This window comes from Sander lucioperca, chromosome 14 (genome assembly GCF_008315115.2).
Source record: "Sander lucioperca isolate FBNREF2018 chromosome 14, SLUC_FBN_1.2, whole genome shotgun sequence".
Classification (NCBI taxonomy): Eukaryota; Metazoa; Chordata; class Actinopteri; order Perciformes; family Percidae; genus Sander; species Sander lucioperca.
In genome coordinates this window covers 26,993,053-27,008,220 of record NC_050186.1, presented here as the reverse complement: position 1 = coordinate 27,008,220, position 15,168 = coordinate 26,993,053, and the positions used below count along the sequence as shown (strand labels likewise).

General features: G+C 36.1%; 1 protein-coding gene across 2 annotated transcripts; it reads left to right on the top strand.

Moving 5' to 3' along the window:
* The first annotated feature begins 85 nt into the window (after window positions 1-85).
* LOC116034843 (coiled-coil domain-containing protein 152) lies at window positions 86-14,377 on the top strand. 2 transcript variants are annotated; one of them, XM_031277592.2, is made up of 8 exons: window positions 86-343; window positions 794-899; window positions 1,827-1,895; window positions 2,033-2,097; window positions 3,147-3,282; window positions 4,097-4,224; window positions 4,459-4,602; window positions 13,776-14,377. In XM_031277592.2, the coding sequence occupies exons 1-8, from the start codon at window positions 281-283 to the stop codon at window positions 13,902-13,904; spliced, it is 840 nt and encodes a 279-aa protein (XP_031133452.1). In that variant the 5' UTR covers window positions 86-280; the 3' UTR covers window positions 13,905-14,377. The 2 variants fall into 2 exon arrangements, with proteins under 2 accessions (XP_031133452.1, XP_031133453.1); XM_031277593.2 differs by having other exon boundaries at window positions 87-343; window positions 4,459-4,566.
* Window positions 14,378-15,168: the final 791 nt, after the last annotated feature.

Sequence of the window (15,168 nt, the reverse complement as noted above, 5' to 3'; positions counted from 1 at the left end):
GTATTTCAATAACATAACCAATATATTTCCTCAATTCTTTAGTAACTGTAATCAGTTTCGCTAAATAAATATTTATTTTTTTCACGAGCTCATAAGCATAACGTCGTTAAATTAACCGTTTACCAGCGCGTGCAGTTAAGTGTAAGCTAGCTTCAACAACTTTGCAGCCATATATTTTATTTCTCTAGCTTAACGTTAGTGTAATTTTAAGGGAAACTGAAGCAGTAACACGATATTATTACTTTTACTACAGTCGTTTGCTCTTTCTTAGACTGGTACAATGATAAAGTTAAACTGTGTGAATCTTGACAGGTTTATGGAGGACTTTACTCAACTAGAACAGGTAACGTTTAGGGTAGCTAACGTTAGCTAACGAAGGTATAACCTCTTTGACTTTAGCAAACGTTATGCTAACCCACTGGTGGCTAATAAGGGATGTCTGCCGTTTGATTTATTTGCCTGTTTTTCACTATGTTGGACTCAAGATTCAAAAGGATGAGGCTGAGAAACCTCACATACAGATTATAGGGGGCCTTTAGGTCAGTCTTAATCTGACACTTTCAAATAAATTAATTGTATGCGATTATCTCCTAAACTCTGCAGCCAATAGTTTGCTTATATGGACACTACTACCATATTATCTGGAATCTAAATACACTCCGCGACGACAATGGTCATTAGTAACGTTGACTATAACGTTAACTATTACCTTACCCATATACCTCGGGGCCATTGTGAAATTAAGAAAAGTGTGAAGTAACGTTATTCACTTGGCTTTACTTTTATCAAACAGAAAATTACAGAGGTTACTGGCAAAAACAGCGTGTTGGAGATCATGCTGGAGGATGCCAATAGACTCATGAAATTCTATCTGGCTAAGGAGAAGAGTGTGGTCGAGGGTGAGTTTTTGTCCTTTCATTTGAAAACTGCAGGTACACAATAATTCAACGTTTCTACTAACGTTACAGTGTTAGTTTTGTAAAGATCCCCGTGACCCCTCCCCCGTTAATTTGGCTTTTGTAAATGTCCCTCTCCTGGCGATTTCGCTGAATGACCTGACATCTCCAGTTTTCAGTTCAGGAAATTTAATCCTAAATTTGTTCAAATGTACAGATGGGCTGCTATTTTAGATAACGGTAATCTAATGTCGAATACATTGTCATGCAGTTAAACATGTAAAGACAGATGAGAGTCATAGCAACAAATGACATGATGACACATACAGTGTTTTTCTCTAATGTGTACGGAAAATACTATACACATACTATAGTGTGTGGTAAAGCCAGGCAAACAATTAGGGCTGTCCTCGACTAAAGAAATTCTTAGTCGACTAACACTTATATGATTTTGTCGATTAATTGATTAGTTGATGTAATCGACAGAGCTGTGCTCTTTGAGAGGTGGTTAAGACTAGAAAAGCACAATATAAATGTAGTTAATGAACCATCTGTAAAACTGAGTTTCTCCACAATTAATCCTGCAAAAGCACCACTTTAAATCTTGTGCTTACCAGAAATGTGCTCATTAGTTTCTTGGAAATGAGTAATTAAGCATGAATAAGCATAAAAAATGACTCATCAACTAAAGAAATCTTAGTCGACTAAGACCAAAACGACCGATTAGTCGACTAATTGACTAAGAGGTGGCAGCCCTACAAACAATACATAAAAAATACATTTCATTGGTTGTATAAACTAATACATTTCATTGGTTGTATAAACTATTGGCATAACCCCTCATTGAGTTATTTTATTCTGGAACCTGAAACTAAAAAACATAAAACCATCCCTGAAAAGTGGCTAATTGTGTGGATGTACCTGTTGCAGAGAGAGACAGTCTCCTGGTCACTGTGAACAGACTGCAGCAGACTCTGCAGGAGCAGTGCAACCTCAGAGGTGAGTGCAACAACCCGCAAGACATAACCCTGGATACTTACAATACTCAAGTCAGTCTTTTTCAGGATGAAAAAATACGCAATTAATTGCTAACATTAGCTAAGGTCCTAACAGACACAATGTGTACTCTGTTGTAGTGGAGAATGAGAGACTGAAGAACGACATGGCTGACCTGAAACAACAGAACAAGAGAACAGCAGAGGTAAGACCCGAGGCAGGAGTGAACACTGGCATACTTTATTATTAAATATATTGAATACAGCAGCGAATCAAGATGTTTAATAGAAAGTTGAATGTTTCCATTTCCGTAGCCGGTCTGCAGTCAAGATAATGTTCTCCATATGTTGTAATATCAATGTTAGTAATGTTCAGAGACATTTGGCGTAATTTCCACGTTTCCGTTTGGTTTACTCATTACTAGGGCTGCAACCAACAATTATTTCCTAGATAAAGTCAACTAGGTTAGGTGTGGCAGTAGCTCAGTCTGTAGGGAGTTGTGTTGGGAGCCGGAGGGTAGCTGGTTCAAGCCCCCCCCCCATATGGACCAAAGTACAGAGTGTGGATTGGTAGCTGGAGAGAGGCTACTTCACCTCTTGGCACTGCCAAGGTACTAACTCTGACATCTCTTCAGTTGTGCATGAATAGGTCCTGAGCGTGTGTGTATTTCAGGCCTGTGTGTAGTGATTTCTAACAAAAAATTGTAATTTCCCCACAATCAATATAAAGTTTAAATAAAATTGAAATGAGTTGTTTGGTCTATAAAATGTCAGAAAATGGTGACTGTCACTGTTTCCGAAAGCCCAACATGATGTCCTCAAATGTCTTGTTTTGTCCACAACTCAAAAATATTCAGTTTACTGTCACAGAGGTGTAAAGAAACTAGAAAATATACACATTTAAGAAGCCAGATTCAGAGAATGTTTTTATAAATAAAAATGACTAAAGTTGGCGACAACTAATCGGTTAATCTTTGCAACTCTACTCATTAACTCTGTCAAGATTGTCCTAATAATGTCTACCTCCTAAATTCCAGACGAGAGAAGCTCTAAATTGATAAAAAATGTTCAAGTCTTACCTCGCGCACACTAATAAGCAACATAAAGCTTTGTAAGCTCTTCGGTCACTACTGAGGACAAAAAAAAAAAGTCTCATCCTTTAAACGAGGTAGCAATTCCCAAATGTTTGCATAGAAATCATTTCAACTCAAGAGTCTGTCAGTGATGATGTGTGTGAGGTGTGTGTCTTCATCAGGATGGAGAGGCTGAGCTTCAGCAGCTGGCCAGTGAAATGAGAACAGAAGCAGAGAGACACCAGAGGGCGCTAGAGACTGTCAGGCAGCAGTGCAGGAGAGAGGTGGAGGCCGTCCACAGGAAGGGCTTCCAGCAGCGTAAGACCAAACACAGCGCTCCATACACTGAGACAGTGACAGGGTTGATGTTATAGGATCTTTCTGGGAATACTTAGATTATATGTGCACAGAATAACCTCCCTAAAGTCATAAAGTCTTACTACTTGTGGTCGCAACGTGAGCAAATGTGTGGAGCATTTCCCACTTTTTTTTATTTTTTATTATCAAAGTGACATTATGAGAGTTTTGTAACAATATTAATGTTATCAGCCCGCAGCATAAGATAAGAGCAGCAGAACAGAAATTGAATAAGAGAGCTAGAGAACATGTCTGTTAAAGATGATTCTGTATTTGACTGGGCACTGCTGTGGTTTTATTCCCTGACAGTGGAAGCTAGGGCTGGGACGATATATTTGTCCCGATTAAATTCTTTCAAGAGACACAGGTGCCGATTCGATTTGGATTTGATTTCCATTTATTGCTGTTTTGATAGTATTGAGTATTGCATGTTTGTTTTTTTTGTCCTTCTTTAACAGAAACAAAAGTCTAATAATAAACGTCTAGAGACAATATAGCAATAGACATTTCTAAAAACAAATTGTTTTCTACATCCCAAGTTAGTCAGTCCGTCTGGCATTTATTTCATTTGTAAAGAAGTACATCACATGTGTTTTCTGCTTTTCTGCTTTCGCTCTGTTTTGCTGGAAACGGATACCTTATAAACAGAAAATATTAAGGTGAATCATTGGTAAAAATAAATAATTGATTCCAGGGAAAAGAATCGGCTTTAAAAATCGTCGGGGAAAAAAATCACGATACATACGATTTTGGATTTTATTTTCCCCACGTACAGTGGAAGCTAAAGATGCCGAAGTGAAGAATCTGATGGAGAAAAAGGATCTGGACCTGGAGGAGTTGAGGAAGAGGCTGAAGGAACAGGAGAGGGAGAGGCAGAGCGAGCTCCTCAAGTTACAAATGGAGGTAAACTAAAAGCTACTTCCTGTGTTGCTGTAATGATTTTCTGAGTCACAAGAAGTTACTTTTTTTGAGGTTAAGGCTTGACAAGACTGTCTAATAATAATTAGATGTTGATTGATATTTATCAGCTGGTATTTAGCTCCTGCCAAAGAGAGTAATATCTGTAAACGACCTCTCGACAACCATTTTCGGCTTCTCTCTAAGCTCGTTGGTGTTTTGCTTTGTACGTTTTTGCAGTTTGGTGCAAAGTTAGCCAGAGTTCAGAGTACAGCTCAGCTGAGCCAGCAGCAGCAGCAGCAGCAACAACACGGCTCCAACCTTATTCCACAGAGCGTCTTCAAGAGGGTGAGCAGCCCACACAGCACCTTTTACATCATAGAGGTTAACTAACAAAGCACAAAACACATTCAAGCGGTAATCGATCTGTAATTCAAGGCTGTGGTGTGCAGGAACTAGGGCTGTGACGGTATAGTTATTTTCTTACGAAGCAACGTGTCACTGCAGTATGGCGGTTAACCGCAACCCCCTTACGTGATAGGGTAAGTTAGAACGAGAATGGCAGGTTGTCTTAAGTGAGTGACGTCAGTGCCCGTGTTGTCGCGCAAGGACAGCGAGGGGTAACGAGAGTAGCGTATGAGTGCCGCTGTGAGGAAAAGCGAGGGGGGGAAAAAGAGATAGCAAGGATGATGTAAAGTGAGTTAAAAGTGAACACTAAAACAACAAGCTTGAGCTTCTCATGACACGGTGGCTTTATCTGTTGTCAATTCTGCCAGTAAAGTGAATGGTGTCACCCCCGAAACAACATTGATTAAACCTTACAACATACAGTATGTTGCAGCCATAGACTGTATAAAAAGATTGCAGCACAGTGTTTCCATTTCAGCTCAACGTGAGAGTCTTCACTGTGTTTTGCTGTCATTTACGGCCGCGCTGCTTTCACTCCTCTTCGTTGAGAGCAGAGAGGGCGACTCGGCAGTCCGCTAACTTGTTGCTCTCTCTACCAATATAAGCTGCTCTGTTTTTGGCTACAAAACGTGCACGCAGGCTGAAATTCAACCGTGCGGTTTTGTCGGGACTAAGCTATAAGCAGAAGAAAAGTCGGAACGTATTTCATACTCAGGGTTATCCCTGCATAGAAGAAGGTTTTTGCCAGCGCCACAGCATAAATCACCAGCGGCAAAACATTCTTGACTTCCAGCGGTCAACTCCCCTCTCATCCACAGCCGCACAGCATATTTTACACATGGCGGCTGCGTGCGGTAGATTTAGGCTCTACCGCACTCTCCGGGTGAACCTGCTACCCTGGGGACCAGCGGCACGGGGGTTGAAGCTCTGCTCCTGAATGGAGGAAGAGCTGTCGGGCGCTGTCTGTCCGCTGCCGTCTGATATAGTGGCATCAGTATTAAATTTAGACCGTTTCATAACCGGTTAAAACATGGTACAGTTGGTTCACACCTGATGTAGTATGGGAGTATGCAAGGACTGGATTGAGTTGAGACAACCTTTTCAAGTGGACTTTGGCACGGATCGACCAAACGTGTACTACGATCCAGGCCCAGGTCCCTGATGTGAAAGCCCCCTTACTGTATTATATATTCCATATTATTTTTATATTTTGAATTGTCCCCTTCCCTTCAGAATTGTGTGTTGTCCTTCACATGAATGAAGACGTTTCCACCATAAATTGGTGCATAAACAAATGGGTCAGAATGCAGGAAATGAAGTGTTTGCTCAAAGATTCCTGGGGGAAGACTCAAGACCCCCCACTTAATATGTGTACCCACAAAGGCCCATTCTGAGGCCGGATAAACCCTGATACTGTAAACCAGTTTGTGCAGGAGGACAGAATCATGAGTGTAAGTGATGTTACTGATGTTACAAGTTTGGGTTTGTCAGTTTGTATCCTTGAAGTGCAAACCTCAGCTGAAGCAAAGCAAATTGTATTATATTTGACCCATGATGTCTAATCCTGTTAGTCCCCACCTTCTAAGTAACATCAGGCTGAGTACCCCAGCATGCCCTACAGCCTTGTCTGAAAGACAAAAGTATGAAAAAAAAGCTTAAAGGTGCATTCAGACTTAATTTCTTACTTTCTTTTAGTTTTTCTTCCAGTTTCTCTTTTCATACAAAGTTACGGAGCCAATTATTTCCCTGAAGTTTTTAACTCACACAGACATGTCTTTGTCTTTGCACCGCCCAGAGCAAATTCATGTCAGCTTGATTCCACTCAAATCTTTGCATCGGCATTAAATACACAATCACACTGTCTCTCGAACACAGTCTTGTGTGTTCTGTTGTTAGAAGCTGTGTCTCACACATCATCAAGTTCTCAGAGTCTGCCAATTGATTATTTATTTATTTATTTATCATTGTTCACCAGCTTCTCAAATGTAAGAATTTGCTGCTTTTCCCTGCTTTATGTCATTCAATGACTTGAATAGCAATTTTAAGATGTCACATTGGGGTCTGAAATTGTGATGTGCATTTTTAACACTAAATGAATCAAGAAAATAATTCTTGATTGTGGGAATGCTGATTTGGCAGCACCGATTCTTCCGTATGATTTTTGGTTGCCTACTACTTCTGTATACCTGCAGCTACAAAAAACATTCAAATTTCAAAATGTTCAGCTCTTTAAGGACATTTGTGCTTGTATTAAACTTTTCTCCACTATTTATGGTTTTTAAAATATTAAATGTTTTTCTTTTTACTTTGACAGTCAATGGAGCGATTTTTAAATCCTCTTTAGGCTTCTTCCACTTCTAAATGCTACTCCTACCTACCCTACAGACTTCATTCAAAGTTTAAACTTTCAACACTTTTCCGCAAACTGTTCAACACTTTTGGTTTTTCGACATACTATTCTATGACTTTTTTCGACATACTATACTATGACTTTTTATCACTTTTTTCCACATACTATACAATGACTCAGTGTTTCCTCTATGTTGATTTTGTAGTGGCGTCCCACCATGGCAAAATTTCTGCCACCACGGTATCAGAAATAGGGCTGTACAAAAACTTTAGTCGCGGTTGCCTTTTAAATGATCCTGCCGACATAATGCACGTAATATTGGCCACTCACATTGCAATTTAACAACAAGTAGAACTATTCAGAGGTTATTTGGCCCGTCCAGTTTAACTCCACATACTGTTGTGTTGATGTAGTTTATTGTCAAAACGTTCGCTTTCTTCCGAGTCAACTATTAAACGAACAGCTTTTTCAGACAGACCTGCCCCCACTGCTAAAAAAAATCCTAAAGGAAACACTGATGACTGTTTTTGACGTACTACTATGATTTTTGTATCACTTTTTTTAAGATACTATACTATGACTATTCTTGACATACTATACTATAATTTTTTATCACTTTTTTTGACTGACTTTTTTATCACTTTTTTTGCCATACTGTAGTATGACTTTTTTTGACATACTATACTATGACTTTTTTTTATCACTTTTTCCCGACATACTATTCTATGACTTTTTATCACTTTTGACATACTATACTATGACTTTTTCGACATACTATACTATGGTGTATGGTTCCTCAGAGGTTAGTGCTACTCCAAATAGAACTAGCGAGTAAGCACTGCACACTCAGACCCTGGTTCAATCACCAGTCTGTGCTGGGACTTTGACTTTCTATGACTTTTTCATCACTTTTTTTTTACATACACTACCGGTGAAAGGTTTGGGATCCATTCCACTCCATTATAGACAGAATACCAGCTGAGATCAGTTGCATTGTTTTTTTAACAAGGGCAGCAGTTTTCAGATTACATTATGTGCTTACATAATGGCAAAAGGGTTTTCCAATGTTTTCTCAGTTGGCCTTTTACAATGATATCAGATTAATAAACAGAATGTGCCTTTGGAACATTGGATGAATGGTTGCTGATAATGGGCAATGTAGATATTGCATTAAAGATCAGCCACTTCTTTCTACAACAGTCCAGAACCCTTTTGCAATACTATACTATGACTTTTTTCGACATACTATACTATGACTTTTTATCAATTTTTTCGACATACTATACTATGACTTTTTTATCACTTTTTTGACATACTATACTGTGACATTTTATCACTTTTTTGACATACTATACTATGACTTTTTTATCACTTTTTCCTGACATAGTATACTATGACTTTTTTCGACATACTATACTATGGCTTTTTATCACTTTTTCCCGATATACAATACTATGACTTTTTTTGACAAGCTATACTATGGTGTATGGTGGTTCAGAGGTTAGTGCTACTCCAAATGGAACCAGCAAGTAGGAACTGCAGACTCAGACCCTGGTTCAAGCACCGGGCTGCGCCTTTTTTCAACATTTTTATCACTTTTTTCGACATACTATACTATGACTTTTTTAATCACTTTTTTCGACATACTATACTATGGTGTATGGTGGCTCAGAGGTTAGTGCTACTCCACCAACAAGTAGGCATTGCAGACTCGAGCATGGTTCAAACTCTGGGCTGGGACTTTAACTTTTTTCGACATTACCACTCTAGACATATTATACTATGACTTTTCATCACTTTTTTCGACATACTATACTATGACTTTTTACGACAGACTATACTATGAGCTTTTTTGACATACTATACTATCACTTTTTTTTATCACTTTTTTCGATATGCTATACTATGACTTTTTTTTCACTTTTTTCGACATACTATGCTATGACTTTTTTAATTCACTTTTTTCGATATACTATACTCCGACTTTTTAGCACTTTTTCGGCATACTATACTATGACTTTTTCGACATGCTACACTATGATGTATCGTGGCTCAGCAAGTTGGCATTGCAGACTCAAACCTGGTTCCAACACCAGTCTGGGCTGGGACTGAGACTCTTTTCGACATTACCACTCTAGACATACTATACTATGACTTTTCATCACTTTTTATGACATACTATATTATGACTTTTCATCACTTTTTATGACATACTATACTATGACTTTTTTCGACATACTACAATACGACTTTTTTATCACTTTTTTACAACATACTATATTATTAGCTTTTTTGACATACTATACTATGAGCTTTTTTGACATAATATACTATGACTTTTTTTTTCACTTTTTTTACGACATACTATACTATTAGCTTTTTTGACATACTATACTATGAGCTTTTTCGACATACTATACTATGACTTTTTTATCACTTTTTCCAACATACTATACTATGACTTTTTTCGACATGTTATACCAGATGTCTTTTTTTACGACATACTATACTATGACTTTTCTTGCACTTTTTTACGACATACTATACTATGACTTTTTTCGACATACTATACTATGACTTTTTGTAATTTTTTTCGACATACTATACTATGACTTTTTTATCACTTTTTTTAATATACTCTACTATGACATTTTTTATCACTTTTTTCGACATACTGTACTATGACCTTTTTCGACATACTATACTATGAGCTTTTTGACATACTGTACTATGACTTTTTTTGACATACTATACTATGACTTTTTTTATCACTTTTTCCGACATACTATACTATGACTTTTTTAATCACTTTTTTCGACATACTATACTATGACTTTTTTAATCACTTTTTTCGACATATTATACTATGACCTTTTTCGACATACAATAATGTGACTTTTTCACACCTTTTTTCGACATACTATACTATGACTTTTCATCACTTTTTTCAACATACTATACTATGACTTTTCTGGCACTTTTTTACGACATACTAGACTATGACTTTTTTTGACATACAATGCTATAATTTTTTTCGACATACTATACTATGACTTTTTTATCACTTTTTTCGACATACTATACTATGACTTTTTTATCTCTTTTTTCAACATACTATACTATGACTTTTTTTTATCACTTTTTTCGACATACTACGCTATGACTTTTTTATCACTTTTTTCGACATACTATACTATGACTTTTTTCGACATACTATACTATGACCTTTTTCGACATACTATACTATGACTTTTTTTGACATACTATACTATGACTTTTTTCGACATTCTATACTATGAGCTTTTTTATCACTTTTTCAGACATACTATACTATGACTTTTTATTACATACTATACTAAGACTTTTTTTATCACTTTTTTCGACATTCTATACTATGAGCTTTTTCCGACATACTATACTATAACTTTTTATCACTTTTTTCGACATACTATACTATGACTTTTTTATCACTTTTTCCGACATACTATACTATGACTTTTTTATCACTTTTTTCGACATACTATACTATGATTTTTCTGGCACTTTTTTACGACATACTATACTATGACTTTTTTCGACATACTATACTATGACTTTTTGTAATTTTTTTCGACATACTATACCATTACTTTTTTATCACTTTTTTTAATACACTATACAATTATTTTTTTTATCACTTTTTCCGACATACTATACTATGACTTTTTTCGACATGTTATACCAGGTGTCTTTTTTACGACCTACTATACTATGACTTTTCTTGCACTTTTTTACGACATACTATACTATGACTTTTTTTGACATACTATACTATGACTTTTTTTATCACTTTTTTCGACATACTATACTATGACCTTTTTCGACATACTATACTATGACTTTTTTCGACATACTATACTATGACTTTTTTCGACATACTATACTATGACCTTTTTCGACATACAATACTGTGATTTTTTTCACACCTTTTCTCGACATACTATACTATGACTTTTCATCACTTTTGTCGACATACTATACTATGACTTTTCTGGCACTTTTTTACGACATACTATACTATGACTTTTCTGGCACTTTTTTCGACATACTATACTATGACTTTTTGTATCACTTTTTTCAACAAACTATACTATGACTTTTTTCGACATACTATACTATGACTTTTTGTAATTTTTTTCAACATACTATACTATGACTTTTTTATCATTTTTTTTAATATACTATGACTTTTTATCACTTTTTTCAACATACTATACTATGACTTTTTTATCATTTTTTTTAATATACTATGACTTTTTATCACTTTTTTCGACATACTATACTATGACTTTTTTATCACTTTTTCCGACATACTATACTATGACTTTTTCATCACTTTTTTCCAACATACTGCACTATGATGTATGGTGGCTCATAGGTTAGTGCTACTCCAAATAGGACCAGCAAGTAGGCACTGCAAACTCAGACCCTGGTTCAATCACCAGTCTGGGCTGAAACTTTGACTTTTTTCGACTTTTTCATCACTTTTTTCAACATACCATACTATGACTTTTTTATCTCTTTTTTCAACATACTATACTATGACTTTTTTTTACATGTTATTGAGGTTAGTGCTACTCCACCATCAAATACGTACTGCAGACTCAGACCCCTTGTTCAAACACCAGTCTTGGCTTGGACTTTGACTTTTTTCGACATTTTTATCACTCTAGCACTTTTTTACGACATACTATACTATGACTTTTTTCGACATACTATACTATGACTTTTTGTAATTTTTTTCGACATACTATACCATGACTTTTTTATCACTTTTTTTAATCACTTTTTCCGACATATTATACTATGAGCTTTTTTGACATACTATACTGTGACTTTTTTCGACATACTATTCTATGACTTTTATCACTTTTTCGACATGCTATAGTGGGACTTTTTTAATCACTTTTTCCCGACATACTATACTATGACTTCTTTGACATACTGTCCTATGGTGCATGGTGGCTCAGAGGTTAGTGTTACTCCAAAAAAAAAACAAGTAGGTAGAGCTGGGCAATATATCGATATTGTGATATGAGACTAGATATATCGTCTTAGATTTTGGATATCGTAATATGGCATAACTGTTGTCTTTTCCTGGTTTTAAAGGCTGCATTACAGTAAAGTTATGTAATTTTCTGAACTTACCAGATATTCGTGATATTTTATTTTCTCCATATCGCCCAGCCCTACAAGTGGGCATTGCAGACTCAGACCCTGGTTCAATCACCAGTCTGGGCTTAAACTTTTGACTTTTTTTCCGACATTTTTATCACTTTTTTCGACATACTATACTATGACTTTTTTCGAAATACTATACTAGGGCGACATTTTTATCACTCTAGACATATTATACTATGACTTTTTCATCACTTTTTTCGACATACTATACTATGACTTTTTTCGGCATACTCACTATGACTTTTTTATTACTTTTTTATGACATACTATGACTTTTTTCGACATACTACACTATGACTTTTTTATCACTTTTTTACGACATACTATACTATGACTTTTTCATCACTTTTTTCGACAAACTATACTATGACTTTTTTCGACATACTCACTATGACTTTTTTATTACTTTTTTATGACATACTATACTATGACTTTTTTCGACATACTACACTATGACTTTTTTATCACTTTTTTACGACATACTATACTATGACTTTTTCATCACTTTTTTCGACAAACTATACTATGAGTTTTTTCGACATACTATACTATGACTTTTTTTAATCCCTTTTTCCGACATACTATACTATGACTTTTTTTATCACTTTTTCCCGGCATACTATATTATGACTTTTATTACTTTTTTTGACATACTATAGTATGACTTTTTTCGACAAACAATACTATGCCTTTGTTATTACTTTTTTTTAACATACCATACAATGTCTTTTTTCGACATACCATACTATGACTTTTTTCAACATACAATACTTTCTAATATCGTTTTTCGATATACTATAACTATTTTATCACTTTTTCCGACATAATATACTTTGACTTTTTTTGAAATACATACTATCACTTTTTTATCACTTTTTTCAACAAACTATACTATGACTTTTTTATCACTTATTTCAATACACTATACTTGAGTTTTATATGACTTTTTTCGACATACTATACTATGACTTTTTTTTATCCCTTTTTTTACTAAACTATACTATGACTTTTTATCCCTATACTATGGCTTTTCGACATGACTATGACTTTTTTTTTTAATCCTTAAAATATTTCACTTTTCTTTAATCTTATTGGTATCATTCAATATTTCAATGAAATTCATACTCATTAAAACCATTCCCACTTTTCCAACTAGTCTCACTACTTCACCTCCTTCTTACGCAATTATGCCAGCAATCCAGTTTAGCTTTAGCAATTCAGCTTTTCAGCATTCACAAGCATTTTCTGTAGGAAATGCATTTTCTAGTTGATAATAATAATAATAATAAAATTGATTGTTTTAATCAATAGTTCCAGCCTTAGAACATATTTGATTAGCAATCACTTAATAGATAGCACACCACAGTCAAACACTAAAAGCACACAGCAAATAATTAACCTGGTGCAGCCATTCACAAGGCTCAGTGAATAAAAGATTTCGAGTTAGTGGTTGGTAATTCACAGGTCTTCACTGTCAGCTGTGCTGTGCGTCTCTGTTCTCAGAAATGTGTTGCAGGTCTTGTTTATAGTGTATCTTTCTATTGAAGTGTTTGGATTGACTGTGCCTGTTAATCCACAGAAGCTGCAGTTCTTCCAAGAAGAGAAGAACAAGGAAATTGTTGCTCTGCGTCAGAGAATCAAAGAGCTGGAAGAGAGCCAGCGTGCCGGCAACTTCAGCGACAGCCGTCTAAAGAAAAGAAAGATCTAGTTTGTTTACAGTAGCCAGAAGTTGTTGACACGTCAACTCTGCAGATGCATGAATCTCCACACCTTCCGGGGGGGGGGGGGCAGAAGTGACTGAAGTGATTTAAAATTTCCAGATTTGTATTTCAGTTTCATTTCAAAGCTAAATTCGTCTCATCAGGTGAGTGTGCAGAGAGCACATTTATACACAGGGCATATTCCTGTAAGTCTTTAATCCAATCAGCTGCCTGCATGGAAGGGCAGGAGGGGGAGGCGCTGAAGTAGGAGAAGCCCACTTCTGAATAAATCAGATAGCTTGAAGTCCAAACCCATTCAGGGAGTTTAACCTGTTCATCTCCTTTTTTTCAAAGAAAACTTGTGTTCTACTCATCTTGTCATTTTGGAAAAGCAGAGCTCTTAAACTCTACTGCCTTTCATTTGTGTTCATGATTTCCCATTGTTGTTTAGGAAAGTAAAAGTTACGTCTACCCGAATAATTAACTAAGTATCAGTTTCTTTATATCGATCAACTTTGATTTTTGTTTTTAACTAGTGCTGTCAGTTAAACGCGTTATTAACGGCGTTAATGCAAACCCATTTTAACGGCGTCAATTTTTTTATCGCAAGATTAACGTTCTTTTTGGCCTAGCAAACTTTGTAGTTTTTTTCACATGCTGTTGCAACAACTAGTAACGTTAGAAAAACTACAACACCACACCGGATCTAGCTAGACTGGAAACAAAACAACAGGCACGCCGCACACACTTGTTTGGGCTTGCGAGCCGGCCAAAGAGTAGTAGGCTAACGTTACGTTTTGAGTGGATAGCGAGCGCGAGATGCCGAAATGGATGCCAATAAGATTCTGAATGGAAAGTTTACTTTTAAAAAGTTGTCGAGGGGCACAGTAGTTTCACGCATACACAGCCTGTACGACACGGAGAAAGCAGCTCAACTGGAACTGCTGCAAAGGGCTGCAAACGCTGTCTCATTAACCGGTGATCACTGGACGTCAGTGAGTAATCAAAATTATTTAGACATTACTGCACACTATATTGACTATGTATATCAGCATACGGTTTTAGGACTGTGTTGTTTGTATCTTTTTTTTGACTGTTTTTGTCATTTGGGACATTGTCCACCCCCTTTTCTGTCCAGGAGAATTGTTACATTCCTTATTATAAAAACGTAAAGGTTACAAATGTCCTGCTGTGGCAACCGGTTTTTGGACCATTTTGTTTGTACTGTATAAGCAAAGTGTTAGTGTTACATCTCAGTTAGGTTAGGTACTT